We start from the raw sequence: 23,375 nt of genomic DNA, 5'->3' as shown, positions 1-23,375 counted from the left end.
GCTGGTGGACTCTGCTTCTCGTGGCTGTGTTGTTCTGCTTTGCTCTCTGTTAATCTCTTATTCTCCAAAATGTTTCATCTTTTATAGGACTTCGGGAACTAATCAAGACCCACCCAAATGGGTGGAGACATGCCTCTGCCTACTCCAGCTTAACCACTCTTGATTAAATCACATCTCCGGTGAGATGATCTAATTACAGTTTCAAGCATACAGTACTGAATATGGATTAGAAGAAATGGCTGCCTTTACAAAATGGGATTACGATTAAAACATGGATTTTCTAGGATACATACATACATCATTTCACACCATCATAAGGGGTCACATGAAGTATTCCCATTAAGGTTTAAGACTAGATTAAGGATGTCTGCCATCAAACCAGCTAGTGCATTTAGGTAAAAGGTATGAAAATTTGAAAAGAAGGAGTTTAAAATGATCATTATTTGGGTCAGGAAAACCAGAGGCAGAACTCAAATTTCTGAGAGACTTTGATCATGGTAGCTGGCTCAACATATCCAGCTTGACCTATTTCACCTGTTAGTTACCTTCACCTATTACAAATAACAAAGCAGTTAGGAAAGATCCCATTACAATAACTTTGAGTTAATAAATTTAAGATCTAATTATTAAACAGTGTCTTAAATAATGAATACAATGAACAAAACATGCAAAAATCCTTGTTCTTGCATGGATTTTAATGGAGAGGAGACATAATAAACTGATATGTAAAACATGTAACATACTCTGTGATGATGAGTGTTATGGAGAAAAACAGCAGAGAAGATGACTAGAACGAGGCTGGGGTGGTAGTCAATTTCAAATAGGTTGATTTGGGAAAAGTCTCACTTCAGTGACTTGAGCAAACACTCAGAGAGGATGTATTGAGCTATGTGGATTTATGTATAAGAGCCTCCCAGGTAAGGGGGAAAGCAAGTACAGATGACTTTAGGTGAGAGCGCATTGACCACTCTTGAGCAGTAGGAGGAGTCCAGTATCACACAGGTTGGTGTTCTAGACCACTGTAAAAACTTTGACTTGTGTTCATTGATAGGGTAAACCATTGAAAGATTTTGACAGTTATGATATGAGCTAGCTTACTTTGTTTAAAGGAGTTTTTCAGGTTTTTGTTTGGGGTTTCTAGGAGAATAAGGGTGGGTGTGAAGAGACCAATTAGGAGATGTTGTGATAATCCAGGGGAGAGATGATAGTGGCTTGATCAAGGTGATACCGATGGATGTGATAAGATATATTTTGAAAGGCCAACAGGTATTTAGTGACAGATTGGTTGTGTTAGTGTGAGAGAAAGAGAGGAGTAAGGAATTTTTGGTCTGAGAGATTAGAAGAATGGAGCTACCAATCAACTAAATTGAAGAAGGCCATGAATTGAGCAGGTTGGGATTGGGGCCTTAAGGTCAAGTTTATGTTTTAGAAATATTGAGATTCCTGTTAGATGTCTTAAGTACAATTGTCAGTAGACAGTTCCTATAAAGCCTGTAGTTTGGTGAATGGTCTGGGCTAGAGATAGAAATTTGGGAATCTGAGCTTGTAAACATTTAAGCCGTATGAGAATAGGTATCAAGGGAGTAGAAGAAGATAAGGAAGAGAAGAGGTACAAGGGGTACCCTGAGGTGCTCACATTTAGAGGAGGAACCAGCAAAGGATTTGAGAAGGAGCTACCTGTGAGGGTGGAGAAAAGCCTTGAGATTATATTAGAGGCCAAGTAAGAAAAGTATTTTGAAGAGAAAGGAGGGATAACTTGTGTCAGATATTGCTGAAAAATCAAGAAAGGTGAGAACAGAAAATTGCACTGGATTTAGCATGGTAGAGGTCACTGGTGATCCTAACAGTAATTAAGGGTTGATGGTGGTGGAGATGGAAGCCAGTATGGATTCATAAGAGAATGTGAGAATTATTGGAGACAGGGAGTAAAAGCAGTGCTTTTGAGGAGTTTTCTTTAAGGGATAGAGAAATTGGTGGTAGCAGTAGGCCAAAATGGGGTGAAGAAGCTTGTTTTATTTTTAAGGTGAAAGAAATGGCTGTGTATTCCAATGTGAATGATCCATTAGAAATCCAGTTGACGATTCACACAGGAAGGGAGAATTGCTGGAACCACATCCTTAACTGGTGAGGGCTTGAGAACTAGCGCCTAAGAGGTGGAAAGTACCAGGAGGGAAGCAGGGTTCATGGCACAGTTGCTGAAGGTGGATGGATGCAGTATGGGAACTTTTAACTTCTTCTATATGAAGGATCATCACAAATGCTCTGGAGAAACAAAAAAACTTTAGCATATAGATATATGTTCTTGCAAAAAAGATTAAATATCATAAAGTTCTATGAAGGCAATGTAGATCTTATTAAGAATGTAAGCACAAATAGTATAAAAATTCTAAAAAGAATAATTTGAGGTAGGCACTCGCCCTACCATTTATAAAACATATTAGAAAACTGCAATAATTGAAATTATGTGTTACTGTCACATGCATTCTCAGATCAGTTGACAAAATTATACCCCATAGATAAGGAAACTTACTCTATCATAAAGGTGGATGGAATTCAAATAAGAAACTGGATAGCCATCTGAGAAAACAATTGGGATTAAACCTTAAACTTTATATTACAGTAAATCTCTGGAAGATTGCGTATTTTAATGTAGAAATGAAGCCATAAAAATTCCAGGACAGGCCCTAAGAAGGCTTGTTTGTTTTTATGTAATCTCAGTGTGGGAGAGCCCTTTCTAACTATAACATACTCCCCACCCCCAAACTCCCCCCACACAAATTAATGAATTTGACATTTAAACAATTCTGCATGCCGAAATTGGACTTTTTTTCTTTTTTCTTTTTTTTTTTTAAGAATTATTTACGAACACTCTCCACCCACCAAGCAAAAACTCACCCTTTTCCCCTCCCTTGAACTCCCAGTAACCTTCAGTCTACCTTTTGTGTTTGACAGATAACAAACTGGGGACAAATGTGTATATATTATATCATAGTAGATGTGTGAATAAATTCACAAAAGCAAATATGAAAAATGTTCATACAAGTCAGTATACAAAAACTAATAACCCAGTGAAAAAATGAGCAAAGGATAGGAACATATAGTTGTCCTTCCAAATTAAATACAAATAGTATACAAGCATAAAGATGTTTAATCTCATTCCACATAAGACAGTGGAAAATTAAAGCATACAGATAAGTTTTTATCCAATTGGAAAAAAAAATCTGATTACCCACTGCACGGTCAAGCATGTATGGAAACATGCTTTGCCCATAAGAGTGCTGGCATTGGTGCATGCATTTTACTTAAGTGGTTCCCTTTTCTCCAGTGTGAGTACAGGGCTAGCAAAGAATTGTTAACTTTAAGGTTCATCAGTTACATGCTGGCTCTATACTTTCTGTGTGAATGTGGAATACTCTGCAGATGACCATTTGGGCAATCGTGGCTTCTCATGAAGGAACTAGGTGGCTTGGGACAAAAGTATATATATATCTATAGATATATCTATATATCTATAGATATATATATATATTTTTTTACTTGTCAAGACCCTTTCACAATCTGGCTTTTTAACCCTCCTTATAGTTCATGTCTTACTTTTACCCTTCCTGCTTAGTTAGATCCTTCTGGTTTTGTTTTATTTTTGCGTTTTAACTGAACTTCAATGCTTTAGAGTCAGGTAAATAGGGAATTCACTGCTGAAAATGTAAGCTTGTTACTCTCTTTGGACCAATTTGCTGAAAACTGTGCCATTCTTTTTCCTTCGTAGTATATAGATACAGAGTATATTTCATTCTTTTTATTGTTGTATGGAGGAAATGAATCCAGAGATGATTAAAGCTGTAATCCAATTAATATTGAGGATTATCTCCTTTTCTCCCTCTACCTCTCCTTCCCTGTTTCTCTTTCTCTACCCTGTTTACCTTTCTCCTCTCTTCTTCCTTTTTCTCTTCTTTTCTTCCTTCCCCCCCGGCTCCCCCCCACAATGTGCATAGGATGCACTTGCTGCCTTGGAAACTCCAGGAGATTCTAGCCAGCAGAAAAGAAAGTTGAGTACACCACTCTCAGAAGTCATTGTCAGAAACTTGAAACTTGCTTTGGCAAATAGCTCTCGAAATGCTGTGGCTCTTTCTGCCAGCCCTCAACTGAAGGATGCCCAATCAGAGAAGGTAGGATTAAGTTTCTTATTAAAAGGACATTTTAGGTAATAAAACATTTCAGATAATAATAATAAAACAGTTGATCTGTTTCTTTTATTTTCTGTGTACAGGAAGAAGCCCCAAAGCCACTCCACAAGGTAGTGGTATGTGTTAGTAAAAAACTTAGTAAGAGGCAGAGTGAACTAAATGGGATTGCAGCCTCTCTAGGAGCAGATTACAGGTAGGTGGCACATTTTTCTGCTTGGAGATGATCTGGCCTAAGGTCATAGGGAAATCTAAAGTTGTAATGAGCATCTACAAGAAACCAAATGTATTTTGCCTTTTAGTGTGTCATATTCTATTGAGTATCTAGTTTGTACTACACACTATTCTCAAAACTTGGAATCCATGAATGAACAGTATAGTCCTGTCTTCAAGGAGTTTATAAACTAGTAAAAAAAACTAGATCTGAGGTTAAGCAAATTTTTGTCTTAGTGATTTTGAGGTTAAATTTCTGAGTAGTTCTAAGTACTTTAGCAACATTCCTGAATAAAGATGATCGTTTTTTGGTGTTGTTTTAAGTTCAGTCATCTTTGCACTACTTTGGAGATGTAGATTATCAGATTTGCCTTCAAACTGGCAGCCTTAGATAGAGATAGCTTATGTATAGCACAGATGGAATCCATATCAATAACTGAGAGACCCTTGCCTCTTCTAGCCAATTCTGAATTTATGAACTCTTCCACTGTCTGCAGTGCTGGCTTTCTTGATCACTTGTGTTAAGCCATTCATAGATAAATAATGATTGGTTTTACAAGTGATGAACAGCTTGAGAAATATGCTTAGCTTCATCTTCCACTTTGGGTAAATCCTATTTCAGTTAGCTTTCTTTTTGATCAAGTAATTGGTTTTAACATATAAAAACAAAATGTATCTATGATACTTATAAGCAGCTTAGTAAAGCATATGTTGTGAATAGTTTGGCTTTATCATCTATAACTTATTATTCATATTGCTTATTTATTATTTCATAATTACCTATTATGTTTACATTACCTGTTATTATGGAGCACTTATTTGGGCCACACGTTATCTCATTTCTTCCTGAGGGTGTATAATTTGTTAAAATTGAATGCTTTCTTAGATATCCTGTTTATATATGGACTTCATGTAAGGTTTAAAAGGAAACATATAAGGACTTGTGTTTTTATAAGATTTTAATACTAGTCCTCTCAGTATAAGAAGAGTAATTTATTGCTGAAATCTCTAAAAGGTAATAGGATTGCTTTGAATTTTAACTATTTAATCTTACTAACTTGCATTTTGCATTAAATCTACCTTGAATTAGATTTCTCAGGTTGGATAATGGATGATAGTGAAGAATCCTTTAATATGCAGAGAATACATTTATGTATTCTTTTTTTTTAACCTTTGAAGAATACATTATTAATACTGATGAAATTTAAAAGTTGTTTTTCAATTTATATAATACCCTTTTTTATTTTTTATTAAAATTAACAACAAACGAACAAAACATTCTTAACATATGATCATTCCATTCTACATATATAATCAGTAATTCACAATATCATCATGTAGTTGCATATTCATCATCATGATCATTTCTTAGAACATTTGCGTCAATTCAGAAAAAGAAATAAAAAGACACAGAAAAAGAAATAAAACGAAAAGAGAAAAAAAAAAGACCATACATACCATACCCCTTACCCCTCCCTTTCATTGGTTACTAGCATTTCAAACTAAATTTATTTTAACATTTGTTCCCCTTATTATTTATTTCTATTCCATATGTTCTACTCGTCTGTTGACAAGGTAGATAAAAGGAGCATCAGACACAAGGTTTTCACTGTCACACAGTCACATTGTGAAAGCTTTATCATTATTCAGTCATCCTCAAGAAACATGGCACCTTCTCCTTTTATGTTTTTTTCTTTATTTTTTTATTGATATATATTCACATACCATGTAATCATCCAAAGTATACAATGAATGGTTCCCAGTATCATCATATAACTGCATTTATCATCACAACTTTTTTTTTCCTTTGTGAAAAATAGCATATACAAAAAAGCAATAAATTTCAAAGCACACTGCAACAGTTAGTTGTAGAACAGATTTCAGAGTTTAACATGGATTACAATTTCACAATTTTAGATTTCTATTTCTAGTTACTCTAAGATACTGGAGACTAAAAGAAATATCAGTATGACTCAGCAGTCATACCCATTTGTTAAGCCCTACCTTTTTTGTATAACTCCATCATCACCTTTGATCTTTCTCCCACTTTTTAGGGATATCTGGGCTATGTTCGTTCTAACTTTTTCATGTTGGAAGGGGCTGTCAGTAATATGGGATAGGGGGATGGAACTAATTGATGTACTGGAGTGGCTGACCCCTTTGCATTTCAGGCCTTACCTGATTCAGGGAGCCATCTGGAGGTTATAGGTTTCTGGAAATTGCCCTAGTGCATGGAACCTTTGTAGACTCTTACATAAAGCCCTAGGTGTTCTTTAGGATTGGCAGGAATGGTTTTGGTTAGGGTTTGGCAAGTTATGATAGGTAACAATGTCTAACTGAAGCATTTGTAAGAGTGATCTCCAGAGTAGCCTCTCAACTCTTTGAACTTCGTCAGCCACTGATACCTTATTTGTTACACTTCTTTTCCTACTTTTGGTCAGGATAACATTGTTTTTCCCTCCATGCCAGGGCCAGGCTCATCCCTGGGAGTCATCTCCCAAGTGCCAGAGAGACTTTCACCCCTGGGTGCCACATCCCACATAGCAGGGAGGGCAATGATTTCACTTGGAGAATTGGGCTTAGAGAGAGAGGCCACACAGGAGCAACAGAAGAGGTCCTCTTAGGCATACCTGTCGGTAGGCTAAGCTTCTCCGCTACATATATAAGCTTCACAAGAGCAAACCTCAAGATCAAGGGTTTGCCTATTGATTTGGGTGTCCCTAATCTTTGACACAATATCAGGGGTTTCCCTAGTGGAGTTTAATAGTTCCATAATTTATCTCCTATCCCTCAAGGGACTTTGCCAGTACTTTTTGATCATCTGCTTAATATACTCTGGGATGCATCCAGGCATTCATTACATTAACCTATACGGGATTAAAGACCTTAATTCTTATTTTGGACTCCCTGTGTTTGGATTGTTTAAATTATCTATCCAGACAGGTTGAGTTAGATTATGTGCTGCAGAAAATTTAGGTTCTAGACAGAATAAGCATTTTTTCATTTGGTCTCAAAGAGTAGATGAGGTTTTAAAATATAGATAATCTCCTCCTTACTCTTGTTTTTTGAATTTCCTTAATTCCGACCTGATTGGTTTCATCTTACCTCTAAATACCAGGTTATACATACATAAAACAGCTCCTCAAAATCTGGAAATAACAGTTACCACTCTGGACTAAACCTGAGAGTCTGCTCTTAAGGGACCTGTGAAGACTAAGGCTCATAGTTTCCAGATTACCGCAAGTGGAGTTGAATAGCAAACCAAGATGATTCAGGCAAAATACTGCTCTATTTTTCTGAGCTATCTTGATAATTTATTTAAATGTATTATTTACCTCTACAGCAAAAATAGAGCCTTTTTTTAGAACACTAACAGTTTTTAGAAAGTATTTTTTAATGTTATTTTTAAGGATACAGAGGAAGTAGGTAGTACCTGGCAATAGAGATGTTTAAAAAATAATGAGAAAATATTACTTAATTTGCTTAACTTGAATATTCAAAAGTTTCAGAGATATTTCTTATTTAAGAAATGGAAGGCAAATTACGTGTCCATAAAGAGGGACCTTTATTTATTTATTTTGGTGATTATTTTTTGAAACAGTTTTTACTTCTTCACTGCCTTGTACTTGATCCTTTGAAGGATGTTTTACATTTTTTAGGATATGTTCTCAGGTCAAGAAAATATTGAAGGGAATAAATAGTTAAGAGTGTGGGTTTTGAAATCGTACCTGGTTCTATCACTTACTTGCTGAATATCTGTGAACAATTTACCCAGGCTCCTCAGTTTTCTTATCTATAAAGTGGATATGTTAATGCCCACATTTCAGCCTTGTTGGGAGGAATAAATTTGGTGATGATATAATGTACCTAGTCTGGTGTATGGCATAAAACAAATGTAGAGTGAATAGTGACTGTCAAATACTGGAGGAAAGAGTGTATGCTTTGCCATTTTATTGATTTGAAAATACCTTTATTGTTATTGTAATCAATATTCATTGTAAAAGAAAAATTGAAACAGTTCAGAGAAGTATAAAGAAGAAAGTAATACTTTAAAGAAAATCCTTTTAAACGTCTCTTTATTTATATACCTAGAGGTAGTTGTATAAAATATTACCAGAAAATGAAGCATGTAATTTTAATGTTCTTTCATATTATTAATATAATTCTGAAAATTGTAGAAAGGTCAGAATAGTCTATAATGAATAATGTTTACCTTAACTAACATGAATATTTCTCTTTGTTATTTGGGTTTTATGTTTTGTCTGTTTCAGGTGGAGTATTGATGAAACAGTGACCCATTTTATCTATCAAGGGCGACCAAATGACACTAATCGAGAGTATAAATCTGTAAAAGAAAGAGGAATACACATTGTTTCAGAGCACTGGCTTTTAGAAGTAAGCAGTACTTTTTTTCCTTTTCTTTCTGATTAATGAAAATTTACAGAAATGTAATTTCAGAGCACAGGCCATTTTCAGTGTGTATAAACAAGTTTAATAATCTTGGCTCACTATACATAGTTCATTTCTTTAGCTTCAAAACCTAAAGATCTTTATTCCTTAAATTCTTAACAAGTTTTTTAGTGGGTACTCCTCTTTCTGATTCTCTCATTTCTTTCACTAATTAAAAATAACATGAAAAAGGTGCACAGGTGGGTTCAGTGGTTCAATGCTCACCTTCCATGTGGGAGACCCAGGTTCAATTCGGACCATGCACCCAAAAAAAAGATATGAATGAAAATTTTGTATTAATTCAGTAATTCATTTAGAATACCAGTAGAATCTAGAATGGTATTTTCTCCTGCTTCCCTTGCTCTCTGCCTTCCTTCCTTCTACCTTCTACCCCTTGCCCTGGGAGTATTCCTTGGAATATGATTGATATCTTGGTCACAAAGCAAAGAAATAGAATTAGACTTTATATTTTAGTGGATGTGACATTCAAAAAGTGAGGATGTTTTAATTATCTTTTGAATGATGGAATTTTTCATGTAAACTACTTTTCAAAACTTTTAGTTTGGGAACTTTGCCAATTTAGGGCATAATGCATTGGTTGTCCTTATCCTATTAAACATCTTCCTTTTAATCACTAAGAATTTTTTAGTCCTATTTAAACCACCCCATTGTGTTGCAGTGTGCCCAAGAATACAAACATCTTCCTGAGTCTCTTTATCCACATACTTATAATCCCAAAATGAGTCTGGATATCAGTGCAGTGCAAGATGGCAAACTCTGTAGTAGTCGACTACTGTCAGCTGATTCAACATCAAAGGATGATGAGGTAGATAACATGGAAATACATTTAACCCCTCCTTAAGCTGAATGTATAATCATTTATTGCTGTGAAATCTGTATGCCATTACTTGGACTGAGAAATTATTCTTTTTCCTTCAATAGCCTAATCATTTGCCTTTAGAAGAAAATGATATAGACAACATGACTACCAGTAATAAAGAATCAGTAACATCAAATGGAAATGGAAAGAATAACTCTAAAGGAGGTAAAATATTTTAAGTTGCAAAAATTCTTTTTACAAATTTATGTCTTTCATACAGAGTGCCTCCTTTACCTCAGATAGAAAAAGTTATTTTCCATGTTGCTAAACACAAGTAAAACATACTTTGAGGAATGATTTAAGGGTCCTTATCAGTAATTAAGTAATGATTTGCAAAGCTTTTTCCATTCACTGTGAAATAGTTAAGTGATTTGAGTATAAGACCTGTGATATTTATGGAACTAGGTATCCACAGAGTTTATCTGGCACAGCCCTATTCTTTAGAGGTATGTGGAACTACTGATCTTTTAAAATATTTGTTCTTTGATTCAGTTCTTTTCATTGATTTTCATATATATTCACCTGATTTTAAAGGTACAGAAGGAGGTATGAAAAGTTTCTCCTACCTTTTCTCCAGTCCCCCAATCTTATTAGTTTCTTATGTTTCCTTCCATAGCTATTTTAATGCATAAACCGTTATACATATGCATGTTTTCTCCTTTGCCCATTTAAAAAAACTATATAAGTAGTGACCTATTGTGCGCCTTGATCTTTTTGCTTCCTAGTTCAACTTAGGGATTGTTTCATATCAGTAAATAAGGAGCCACTTATTTTTTGCATTTGATATATGGACGGCCCTAGTTTGTGTAGCCAATCCCTTGTTGTTGGACATTTAGGTTGTTTTTAATTTCTTGCTATTATAAATAGTACTGTGGTGAATAACCTTACATATATTTTCCTTGCTCACCTATCCTACCAGAACTTTCCCTGTGACTTACACTATAATTGTTTAGTCCCACTGTGTTTATTCCAAAAATATTTATTTAGTACCTACTTCTTTTTTTAGTGTATAAGGAAACTGAAAATAAATATATGTTAGCATCTGTTTTCAAGGAGCAGAGGGAGGGTAGGGTAGTCGTCACCATGGAGAGCATTAGAACCTGGTTGGGAACTGTAGGAAAGGGATATTCACTATAGGTGTTGCCAGAGTGTCCCCAAAGAGTTTTCTTGTCATTTCATATATAGTCCCTTCATGGTAAGGGCGAGCTTTATGTTCTTAAGTATTCGTATGTTGTACATTGTGTAAGTGTCAATAGATGTCTACTTAACAAATTTGTGTCTAGCCAGATCTAAACAAAATAGTTCATGCGAACAAGATATGATGAAAAGAGTAATGTCACCTCGATTAGTGTATTTTTGTTTGTTTCAAGCTCTGACACAGACCTTGGAGATGAGAGAGAACTTCCAAAAGCAGCTGCAGGAGATAATGTCTGCAACATCAATAGCGAAACCCCAAGGGCAGAGGACTTCCCTTCCACGGAGCGGATGTAACAGTGCTTCTTCAACCCCTGACAGCACTCGCTCTGCCCGCAGCGGCCGCAGTAGGGTCCTGGAGGCGCTGAGGTACGCATCTATCACAGGCGGCAGAAAGAAGTAACAAAATGACTTGAGAGAAATATAGCTCCATGTTTTGGTATCTAGTGACATGAGTTAGGCATAATTTTGCTTTTTGTTTGTTTAAATAAGCAGTAAAGAAGAAGTTTGGGACTATCAAGACCAATGAAAAGGTCGTTTTCCTGACCTCTTCTTTAGCCTACATGATATATGTTCTATTCAGATATTGTCCATTGGTTTGGGTCCTCTGCTGGCCAGGCTTTCCTCTCTCCTTTCCTCCCTCCAAGGAGTTCTGCAATTCTTACCTGGGGTCAGGGAACTTACAGAGTGAGGACTGATCATGACTTTTTATTACCTCCCCTGAGGAAATGATGTTAAGATCCAGTTTGCCTCATTAGAAATGGATTCTGTGGGCAGTCCTCTCCATTCTTTAGTATTAGTATTAAATAGTGTTAAATAGTAAGTATATACACATACATATATGAAAGTTTTCAAACTTTTACTTTTTGCAAGCATTTTGTATTCCCTATAAGTTTATCTTCTAGGAAAGGTGATTACAGATCTTAGTGTGATGTAACTTAAGTTCAGTGACATAATATGGTCATCTTTTTCCTGATAGAAGAAAAATATCTGATATTCAGTATAATGAATATTATGAGATTTATATCTTGACATGATTAGTTGAATATTAACTGTGCTTTTATCTCATGCTAATTGTATACTTCATAAGGATAATTGTTTATCTGAGTACTAAGGAAAAGTGACTTTCTGTTTATTATGCTTTAGATAATGTTTGTGTATTTACAGTCAAAGAGAATCTTTAGTATTCTGTTTACTCTCAAGTGGAATCATTAGATTACACCATAAAACACACTTCACCGTAATTCTGTATAAATCTGGTCTACCTACGACTCTGGGAGGTTTGATTACTAGGGCCAAAGGGCAGCCTGACAGTAAACTTCCTGTGTAAATTACACTTCTCATAGTTGCATGTGATTAAAAAAAGCTGTTAAGCACATAACTAGTATTTTTAACATTACTGTGTTTCTCTAATCCTATATAATGACGGGAAATCTATATTTCAAATACAACAATCATTTTGGAATTTTGTAAAATCTTCATGATTGTTGGACTTTTTCAACACTTTGAAGTTTTAAACGTATATCCATTCGTTCAAAATACATTTTAGTTTGGTTTCTGGTGCCTGCCCATAACAAAAAGAAAAAAAGAAAGAAAATACACATTTTAAATATTCTACCTTAGACAAGTTTCTGGAGAAATATTTTAAAAAGAAGGTATTTCCCAGATTTCATTAATTCAATAAATATTTTCAGGTATCTACTATGTGTAGATAGATGATAGGCATATAGAAGTGAACCACAAATTTAATTCTTAATTCTTTATTTTGTGAGTTTTGAGTTGTCATAACTATCTGGGTATTTAAAATTCTCGATTTTATTCTTTAGGCAGTCACGTCAAACAGTACCTGATGTCAACACAGAGCCCTCCCAGAATGAACAGATCATTTGGGATGACCCTACAGCCAGGGAGGAGAGAGCAAGGCTTGCCAGCAATTTGCAGTGGCCCAGTTGTCCCACACAATACTCTGAACTTCAGGTTGACGTTAAAAAATTGGAGGATTCCCCTTTCCAGGAGCCTTTACATGACACAGAAATTGTTGATCAGGGTAATGAGAAAGAAATCTGTTTACTTGTTTGTGTTGAGTACATGTTGATCTCTTAATAACAAACAGATAAGCATATTGTGGTTTTCTGAATTACACATACAAATGAAAAATTGTTTAGATTTTTCTGATTTTGGTTTAAAAGTTAGAAAAGTAATTTATAAATTTGGTATTTATAAGTAAATTGAAAAGTATACTCTTGATATTGAACGTGGAAATATAGGGCTAGGCAATTTTTCCCAGCATGTTTTCACTATTGCTTTTCCTTTCATTCTAGACCTTTTTTCATTTATGCAGCTGTGTGGCTTTCTCTCAGGCATCTTGTTTTCATTTAAGTCTTCTAAATTCTCCCCAGCTCTTGTTCTTTGGATTTATGTGAATTCCCTTCTGAATTCTCCTTATTTTTTTCTTCCATGAGCTTTACCTTGCAAACAGAATGTTTTTCGTCTTTTATCTTGGTTGTCTTTTTCTTCCTATTTCTTTTTTTTCACATCATATGATTATTTCCCTATATTAGTTAGATACATAGATTTTTCCCTTTCCTTCTAATTTTCTCAAAATGAGTTGCTTTCATTTTACAGATTTGGGCTACACTTCACTGATGAAATCTTGATATTTAAAGAGAAGGATTACACCATGTGCTCTTTTAAAGCTAAATAATTGCATTTGCATATAAGCTGTAGTAATAGTGTACTTCTTTTGCATACACTGTTTACACCCCAGATTTTGTGTTTAATTTCATCTTGACCAAGACAGATCAGAATATTCCCCAGAATTTGTTCTTAGTCATATTTGAATAATATCACACTGTATCATTTTATTGCCCTCAGCTGGTTGTCATCCTGGAAACACATGTGTGACTGAAGCCCCAAAACATCCAGTCTCAGAAGAACCAGAAGTTCCAATAAAAGACAGCCATCTGATCCCTACACCTCAGGCCCCCAGTATCGCCTTCCCCCTAGCCAACCCACCTGTGGCTCCACATCCTAGAGAAAAGGTTTGTTCATCCTTAGTATGGTGATATGGTTTTTGAATATTGCTGTTTGCTGCATTAGAAATGTGTTGATATTATCACGGATTCATCAGATGTTACAAACTATGCTTTACTTTGCATTATTATTCTTTGTATTATTCTATATTTGACATTCAGAAAATTTAGTAAAATGTCACAATGTAAGAACCATATGTCTGGCAGCTTTTTTTATGTTAATTTTGTCTAAAATAAAACTCTTGCATTCCAGATTTTAATGATAGAGGAGACTCATGAAGACTTAAAAAAACAGTACATATTTCAGTTGTCATCTCTGAATCCTCAAGAACGTATTGATTATTGTCATCTGATTGAAAAACTAGGTACCAGTATTTTACTTAAATAAAAAAAAAAGTCCTATATAGTAACCTTATTTGGAAGTCAAATGTAGTTGAAATCATTTGTAAGATGTAGAAATTAAACGTGGGTATTTTATCTAAGGCTACACATCAAGTCAGCATTAGAGCTGTGTTTTTATAAAGTCACTAGGTCATTGGTCTAAACATTTAAATTGAAACCACTCCATAGTGCTTCTTTGAGCATTTGATGAAATCTTTAACAAAATCAATGAAATTATAGACTGATAAATAAGGTCACATTTTGATGAGCTTCAACGTATAGTAACATCTTATCCACAGAGGAGGATTCTATCAATCAACTGTGCTAGATTCTGGGAGAATCTGAAATAGTGATCCCAGAACCCCTGACATTTAAGTCATGCCATTTGCTCTTTACTGTTGACCTGGATCTTTCTTATGTAGCAGTATTCTTATTCCACTTGTTGTCAGCTTCTCCATCTGACATCATACTAAGAGGGTAACTGGATAGTCGATATTAGCACTGTCCAGTAAAAAACCAGCAGAGCCATATAAACAAGTATAAATTTTCTAGTTAGCTGCATTTTAAAAAGTGAAAAGAGACAAGTGAAATTAATTTTATATATTTTTATTTAACTCCTCTATGTTCAAACTATCAGTGTGTGTAATATAAAAATATTATACTATTTTTTTTAATGCCAAGTCTTTGAAATCTGGTTTATATTTTACGCTTAAGCATATCTTAATTTGTACTAATCACATTTCAGGTGCTTGATAGCCACATGTGACTGACTAGTGGCTGCTGTGATGAACAAAGCAGCTCTATAGAGTTAGGTAAATTATAGTTAAGAGAACTCATTCTGACATCTTGACATCAAGAGAGAAAATAAGCATTTTTTAAAGATTTCTGTGAAAAACAGTTGGATTCTTGAGAAGCTGTGTTTCTTCTTGGAAACTTTTCTCACATGGAATGCTTTGTTTCCCAGTCATCCAATAAATTACATGAGATTATAAATCAAAATTGTTAAACTTTACCCAAGAGTCTGTTTCTAGTAGAATGTTACATTTATGAAAACTGTGGACAAGAGTAGTAGCAGTTAGTAGAGAATTGATCTAAAAGAGGACAGGGAACAGAGGCGTGAGTGAGTATATAGATAGTGGTGGAATTAGAAGTCCATGATTCTAGAGGGTTTCTGATATTAGAATGTAAAGAGATATTATGATAGACATCGTGTCCAGCCATTCATTTTATAAATGAAGTAATTAGCCTATAGAGATACATAAACAAATTGATCTTTTCTGTTGAGTCACAGAATAACTTTATTATATACAATTGGATATTGATTATATATTGCTTTTTCAAATCCCTGCTACTTCATCCTCTCATAGTGTGTTTTTCTCTTTTTAAAACTTTTCTCAAAGTTTTACTTTGTTTAGTGCATTTTGTTTATACAGAAATCTCTATGCATTTTTGAAATTACGTAAAGAATTGGTAAAATACAACTTGCTTTTCTCTACTTCAGGTGGATTAGTGATAGAGAAGCAGTGCTTTGATCCCAGCTGTACACACATTGTTGTCGGACATCCACTTCGAAATGAGAAGTATTTAGCCTCAGTGGCAGCTGGGAAGTGGGTGCTTCATCGCTCCTACCTGGAAGCCTGCAGGACTGCTGGGCACTTTGTGTCGGTGTGTATTCACATGAATGCAGAGGGCCCTTGTTCTTTAAAAGTAAATGTTTCAATACCAAGTAATACTGACCATGTAATTGAATTAACCAAAGTGACTAATTAGATTATATAATAATTATAAGGTCCTCTTTAATAACTAAAGCAAAGCAGTCTAGAGATCACAATTACTAGTTATATCAGTTTCTTCCCTTTTTAAATTGCTTAATGTGGATGTGGCTTTTGTTTGTTTTGTGTTTAATTGAAGTACCATTGACTTAATGTCAGAAAATTTCAAGATTTGTCTCATATAAGCTTTTCTTTGGTTTCTGTCATAGTAGAATCCATCATTTAGTTTTTAATGTTTTTCAATCAGGCTCCCTTAGGGATCTCATGTATAGACAGGTAATTAAGTTGTTAATACATATCTCCTCTGAGATGAACCTTCCTGTTAAGTTAATCTTATATTATTAGATGAAGCCCAATATTCTAAATATTACCAGTTGCCAAGGTACAGTTATAACTGTTTCATAGAAATTTATGTAGTATTTTTCTGATTTCTAGTTAAAAGTCAGATATACTTGACTTTCATATGAAGGCAAATTAATCTACATTTCCTTCATGTTGATTAAATGCTTAGTATTTTCTGTATTTGTGACAATTGAATGTATAGCTTTTCTTACTTGATTGTGGGCTCCTTAAAGACAGAAAACTGTATGCAGCATGGTGGCTTCCTCATATTGTAGGAATTCAAAAGTTTATTGGGCTGATTCTCCAGGAAGAAGATTACGAATGGGGAAGTAGTTCCATACTTGATGTTTTGACTGGAATCAATGTACAGCAGCGGAGGCTAGCACTTGCAGCAATGAGATGGAGGAAAAAAATCCAGCAAAGACAAGAAACAGGCATTGTTGAGGTATTAACGTATGTAATTATGTAAAGGTATACATGATACTCAAAATTGTGACTATTCCAGATTTTAATTTTTTTAAGGGAATGAATATGCTTGACCAAATAAAAATAGTTCTCCTTATTTTTAATCACTTGATTGATACTTTTGACATTCTGTATGAGCTTAATGTCAAGAATTGTTCTAATTGTGATTGATAGTGAGATATATATAATACTGATGGCATTTTGAAAAATAGTTTTTACGTGTAAAATGTAACCCAAAACTTAGTTGAGGATAAAATGGGGGAAAACTTCCAACCCTCATAAAGGACATAAATATACAAGTCAAAGAAGCCCAAAGAACTCCAAACAGAATAAATCCAAATACAGGCCTTCCCCAATGCGCTTGCTAATCAATCTGTCAAATGTTGGAAAGAAGTAGAAAATCCTGAGAGCGGCAAGAGAAAAACAATCTACTACATATAAGGGAAATCAAATAAGACTGAGTTCAGACTACTCAACTAGCACCCTGGAGGCAAGAAGGCAGTGGTAGGATATATTCAAGATCCTGAAAGAAAGACTTCCAGCCAAGAATTCTGTACCTAGCCAAATTGTCCTTCAAAATTGAGGGAGAGATTAAAGTTTTCATAGACAAAGAACTCCTGAAAGAATTTGTCAACAAGAGACTGGCCCTAAAAAAATTACTAAAAGGAATTCTGCCAGCTGAAGGAAAAAGATATGAGAGGGAGGTCTGGAGGAGGGCACAGAATTGAAGAGTACCACTAAGCATAATTAAAAGAATACAAAGAGAAAGAGGGAAAAGAATATTCAGATCTGACAAATAAAAAAGATAAAGATGGTGGAATCAAGAAACACCTTTACAGTAATAACTTTGAATGTTAATGGACTAAATTTACCAATTAGAAGATATAGATTGGCAGAATGGATTAAGAAACATAATCCAGCTATATGCTGCTTACAAGAAACTCACCTTAGACACAAGGATACAAATAGAGTGAAAGTGAAAGGATGGAAAAAGATTTTTCATGCAAGTTGTAACCAAAAGAAAGCAGGATTAGCTATCCTAATATCGGACAAAATAGACTTTAAATGTAAAGACATCATAAGAGACAAAGAAGGACACTATATACTAATTAAAGGGTCGGTTCACTAAGAAGATATAACAATCATAAATGTTCATGCTCCCAATCAGGGAGCTCCAAAGTACATGAGACAGACATTGGCAAAACTGAAAGGAGCGATAGATGTTTCAAAGATAATAGTAGGAGACTTCAATACACCACTCTCCTCTATAAATAGAACAACCAGACAGAAGCTCAATAAGGAAACCGAGAAGTTAAATAGCTTGAAAATGAATTAGACCTAGCAGACATATATAGGTTATTGCACCCCAAAGTACAAGATTATACATTCTCCTCTAGTACTCATGGAACATTCTCCAGGATAGATCATATGCTAGGCACAAAACAGATCTTTATAAATTTTTAAATATTGAAATTATTCAAAGCACTTTATCTGATCACAGTGGGATGAAGCTGGATCTCAATAACCACCGAAAAACAAGAATATTCACAAATATATGGAGATTAAATAACACATTCTTAAACAAACAGTGGATCAAATAAGAAATTGCTAGAGAAATCAGTAGCTATCTGGAGATGAATGAAAATGAAAATACAGCTTATCAGTACTTATGGGGTGTGTCAAAGGCTGTGCTTAGAGGGAAATTTATTGCCTTAATTAAAAAACAAGAAAGGACAAAAATCGAGGACTTAACAGCAGATCTGGAGGAACTTGAGAAAGAACAGCAAACTAACCCCAAAGCAAATAGGAGAAGAGAAATAAAGATTAAAGCAGAGATAAATGAATGGGAGAACAAAACAATAATAGAATCAACAAAACGAAAAGTTTGTTCTTTGAGAAAATTAATAAAATTGATGGGCCGCTAGCAAGACTGACAAAGAAAAAAAGAGAGGATGCAAATAAACAGAATCAGAAATGAGGAGTGTGTTACTAAGACCCTGAAGAAATAAATCATAAGAGGATACTTATACAACTATATAACAACAACTGTGTGTCAACAAACTAGACAACTCAGATGAAATGGACAAATTCCTGGAGACACACAAAAAAGCTACACTGACTCAGAAAGAAATAGAAGGTCGCAACAAACCAATCACAAGTAAAGAGATTCAATCAGTCATCAAAAATCTTACAAAGAAAAGCCCAGGGCCAGATGGCTTCACAGGGGAATTTTATCAAACAGTACAGAAAGAACTAACACCAATCCTGCTCAAACTTTTCCAAAAATTGAGGAAAAAGTAACTCTACCTAACTCATTTTATGAAACTACTTGCATTTTAATATCAAAATTGGATAAAGATGCTATAAGAAAAGAAAACTGCAGGCCAATCTCCCTAATGAACATAGATGCAAAAATTCTCAATAAACTACTAGCACATCGAATCCAGCAGCACATTAAAAGAGTTACACACCATGACCAAGTGGGGTTTATACCAGGAATGGAAGAATGGTTCAACACAAGCAAATCAATCAATGAATACAGCACATTAACAAATCAAAAGGGAAAAATCACATGATCATCTCGATTGATGCTGAAAAAGCATTCGACAAAATTCAGCATCCTTTTCTGATAAAAACACTCCAAAAGATAGGAATCAAAGGTAAAACTACCCCACTATGATAAAGGGAATATATGAAAAACCAATAGCCAGCATCGTACTCAGAGAGAGACTAAAAGCCTTCCCCAAAGATCAGGTACAAGACAAGGATGCCCACTGTCGCCACTATTATTCAACATTATGGCTTTTTCGTATATAAGTTATTGTTCACAAAAAAAGAAGGAAAAGAAAGTTGATTGTGATGATAAAAAAATACTTAAGCCTTCTAGCCTCCTATATTCTAGAGCAGCTAGAAGGAAAAATCTGAGAGGATCATATGGCAGCCCATGACAAACTCTGGGATCTGGCCTGTAACTACTTGTTGAATAATGCTTTGAAACTATTGCTTTTTTATTTCTTTGCTTTGTATATATGTTATACTATACAATAAAAAAAAAAAAGTAACACATAAATATTTCTTCCAAGAATCTTTTCAGTATCTAGCTTTAGGGACTTTTAACCTGGAGACCTCAGATTCCCTCAAAGAAGTTCAAGGATCACATTCATGAAGTCTATTAACTGTGGATGGGTGGGGGGCATGCATCTTTATTTTTGCAGTCTCTAACTGAAATTTGGCACTTCCTTCAGTTACAGGTCTAGGCAACAAATCACAGCTTTATTATCATTATGACCCATCACTTTGTACCAAGAAAAATCAGATATTTTTCTGTCACATTATAGCTACAGGTATCTTAATACTACTTAATACATTCATCACTATATAAAAATTATAGAAGTTATTAGACCCCACTAGATCTTGTAATTGAATGCATTAGTATGGAAGCTCACCTATTATTTCATCATTAATCTGTTTTTTACTAGTTTTGATAACTTTCAATAAAGTGATTTCCTTGTAATCCCTTATATTTTATCTTGTACATTAAAAAATACTGTACTATTCACCAGACTGCCAAAGGGGCCCATGATATACATAAAAGTTAACAAGATCTCAAGTTAAATAATTTTTCATGTTATATTCTCAGTACTCTATCTCCAAATCTTTGTAACCTTGATTATCTTTCTTTTAGAATGATTCCACTGGCTTCTGTTGTTAAATCTTATTAAATATTTTTTATTTCCAATATATAAACATTTTCAAGAGAAATGTAATGGTGGATTCATTTAATCTAAGATAACTTTACTTTGGGTGCTAATATCGTTTAATTGTAAGAAATACTTGAGAAAACTAAACATAAGTCAAGCTGTTTTGTGTTAATGTTGCCTAATCATCATCAAATTGTTTTCCTTCATTCCTCAAGAATTTCTTGGTGGCCTACTGCGTACCAGGCTCTGGCTGTTGGTTATGTGTGTCAGAATATTCTGACTAGAGACAATTAGCACCATGGCAAATGTACAGGTTACAAGATCATTCATTGCCAGAAAACTAAATCTGTACATAAAATAATGCAGTCTGCATTTCTGCATTATTTTATCACTATTTTCCAAATGATTTCAACACGGATTATTTTTTTATTTGTAGGGGGCATTTAGCGGGTGGAAGGTTGTTTTGCATGTTGATCAGTCCCGAGAAGCAGGATTCAAACGCCTTCTTCAGTCTGGAGGAGCAAAGGTTTGTATTGAATCAATTTACTGATTTTTTTTTTTAATATATTTATTTTCTAATTAAGGCTGATGTGATCAGCTCTTGATTTTCTGTACTTTGTGAGATGGTAAGCCATAGTATATATTAATACAGTTGAACTACTTTGGGACATTGATTGTGATGTTTATTTTTTAATTAGGTGTTACTTGGTCATTCTGTGCCTTTATTTAAAGAAGCCACACATCTCTTTTCTGACTTTAATAAACTGAAACCAGATGACTCAGGAGTTAATATAGCAGAAGCTGCTGCCCAGAATGTATACTGCTTGAAGACAGAATATATTGCTGATTATCTTATGCAGGTTTGTGAGATTATATCTTTGACCTCCTTTTATAAAAGATGTCCTTATGTGGTTATAGAAGTAACTGCATATCAAAACTCTTAGCTTGTTATTAATAGAATGTTAGTCTCCGTTATTTCTCCTCTACACAACCCCTTCTGATTTTATTCTATTTTTAAATAATGAATACACGTTAATGTTTAGCTTGGAAGTTAATATGAGAAGACTAAAAATCTAGATACCTGTTAAAACCTTGAAAATGCCCATTAGAATTTTGGCATATAAAGAAAGTAGAAATTGATTCCAGAAGTCCAAGGAGAAAGAAAGGTCTTTCTTTAGTTTTTTTTACCTTTTGCGTTGGTAAACAATAAATACCTGTTAGAAGATGTGGTAAATTAAGCATTTGCTGTAGGAAAGTTTCACTACCCTCAGTGTTCATAATCAGCCTGTGTGAAATGATTTTAATAGGCAATGAAAAATCTTCCTCTCCTTTGGCACTAGAGTGCCTTACATGCCATAAGGAATCAACAGAACATGACACATGCTCAGAAATGTCTTACTTACTATGAAGGATTTCAAACAAAAGGGTTTTGAAAGAGGACCAAGCCAAATCTCAGCCTGCTTCGTGTGTTTGTAGGGAACTCAGGATTAATAGAAAGAACACCTAAAATATAAACACAAAGCCTTTGTTATAAAGCAGTGGAGTGTACTAATTAGGAATTAGTAACCAAGTGGTAACTCTTCTTGAGCACCTGAATAACTTGTAAGAAAGCTCTCTGTGTGCATGTGTGACATTAAAAATTTTTTCCCAGTGGGAAAAATGACAGGAGTTGGGAGAGTATAGAGAACTCTATTATATCCCATCCCCATCAGCCCTCAAAAAACATTAGTGGTTAAGCCAATTGGCTTTCAAAATTAACATTACAGAAAAGAATTTGAATCAGTGATGTAGGAGACATATGTGAGAAATAGAAAAATCGTAGGAAGGAATGAGGAGCTACCAAGAGAAAAGAGGCGGAAGAAAAATCGAATGTTAATTCCATACGTAACAACATCCAACTTTATAGGGCCCCCATTTGCCAAGTTCTGTGCATGGATTATTTTATTTAATCTTCCAGTGACCCTTTGAAGTATTTTACCATATTCTGTTTTTACAGATGAAGAAATTTGGGCCTGGAAGACTTTCACGTAATGCTTATTGGCCATTCATATAAGTTGTTTTGTGATGGCTATTCAGTTCTTTAACTCATTTTTTGAGATTTTTGTCTTTTTATTTAGTTGTAGGATTTCTTTATATATCCATCCAGAGTGCTAGTCCTTTATCAGATATATGTTTTAAGAATATTTTCTCCCAGTCTATACTTCCTTTATTGTTTTCTTAACCATTTTTGATGAGCAGAAATTTTAAATTTGTATTGTCTAAGTATCTTTTTTTTTCCTTTATAGATATTGCTTTTTGCATCCTGTTTAGAGAAATCTTTGTTTTCTTCAAAGCATGAAGATATTCGCTAATGTTTTTTTCTAAAATCTTTACAGGTTTAGTTTATGTTTAAGTCTGCTCCATCTCTAATTTTTCCATATGCTATGAGGTAGGGGCTGGGGTTTATTTTTTTCCATATGGATATCCAACTCTTTAAGCAGCACCTGTTGAACAGATTTTTCTTTTCCCCAAAGATTTTGGCACCTTTGTCAGTAATCAAATAACCATATATGTGTGGGTCTATTTACGTGCTCTGTTCTGTTCCATTATCTATTTATTGATCTTTATACTTCTCCCATACTGTCTAAATTACCATGGCCACATCGTAACATTTGAAGTTAATGTAAAACTTACACTTTTGCTCTTTTTCAAGGTCCTTTGCATTTGTCGGTGTATTTTTGGATCAGGGTATCAGTTTGGATCAGCTTTAACCTTAAAGCTAGAGG

The 23,375-nt window shown here is 34.5% G+C and overlaps 1 protein-coding gene and 1 long non-coding RNA gene across 5 annotated transcripts in view; one reads left to right on the top strand and one right to left on the bottom strand.

The window, feature by feature from the left end:
- TOPBP1 (DNA topoisomerase II binding protein 1) overlaps positions 1–23,375 on the top strand; it is an 83,772-nt gene that overhangs the window by 38,795 nt on the left and 21,602 nt on the right. For all 4 annotated transcript variants that reach the window (XM_077130147.1, XM_077130146.1, XM_077130149.1 and 1 more), the window contains 13 exons: positions 3,993–4,166; positions 4,268–4,377; positions 8,666–8,789; positions 9,523–9,669; positions 9,786–9,888; positions 11,094–11,286; positions 12,744–12,964; positions 13,792–13,958; positions 14,203–14,314; positions 15,832–15,995; positions 16,752–16,889; positions 21,047–21,136; positions 21,309–21,470. In XM_077130147.1, the coding sequence (XP_076986262.1) occupies positions 3,993–4,166; positions 4,268–4,377; positions 8,666–8,789; positions 9,523–9,669; positions 9,786–9,888; positions 11,094–11,286; positions 12,744–12,964; positions 13,792–13,958; positions 14,203–14,314; positions 15,832–15,995; positions 16,752–16,889; positions 21,047–21,136; positions 21,309–21,470 (1,905 nt within the window). The remainder of the gene's footprint in view (positions 1–3,992; positions 4,167–4,267; positions 4,378–8,665; positions 8,790–9,522; positions 9,670–9,785; positions 9,889–11,093; positions 11,287–12,743; positions 12,965–13,791; positions 13,959–14,202; positions 14,315–15,831; positions 15,996–16,751; positions 16,890–21,046; positions 21,137–21,308; positions 21,471–23,375) is intronic.
- Positions 1,836–22,906, bottom strand: LOC143657594 (uncharacterized). The gene is made up of 4 exons (XR_013162914.1): positions 22,014–22,906; positions 16,657–16,829; positions 8,608–11,294; positions 1,836–2,262 (listed from the first exon to the last, which is right to left on the bottom strand). It is a non-coding gene; the product is annotated as an uncharacterized LOC143657594 (long non-coding RNA).

The sequence above is a fragment of the Tamandua tetradactyla genome, chromosome 15 (assembly GCF_023851605.1).
Source record: "Tamandua tetradactyla isolate mTamTet1 chromosome 15, mTamTet1.pri, whole genome shotgun sequence".
Lineage (NCBI taxonomy): Eukaryota > Metazoa > Chordata > Mammalia > Pilosa > Myrmecophagidae > Tamandua > Tamandua tetradactyla.
Note: the sequence above shows the minus strand (reverse complement) of the source record. Positions and strands in the feature narration are given on the sequence as shown.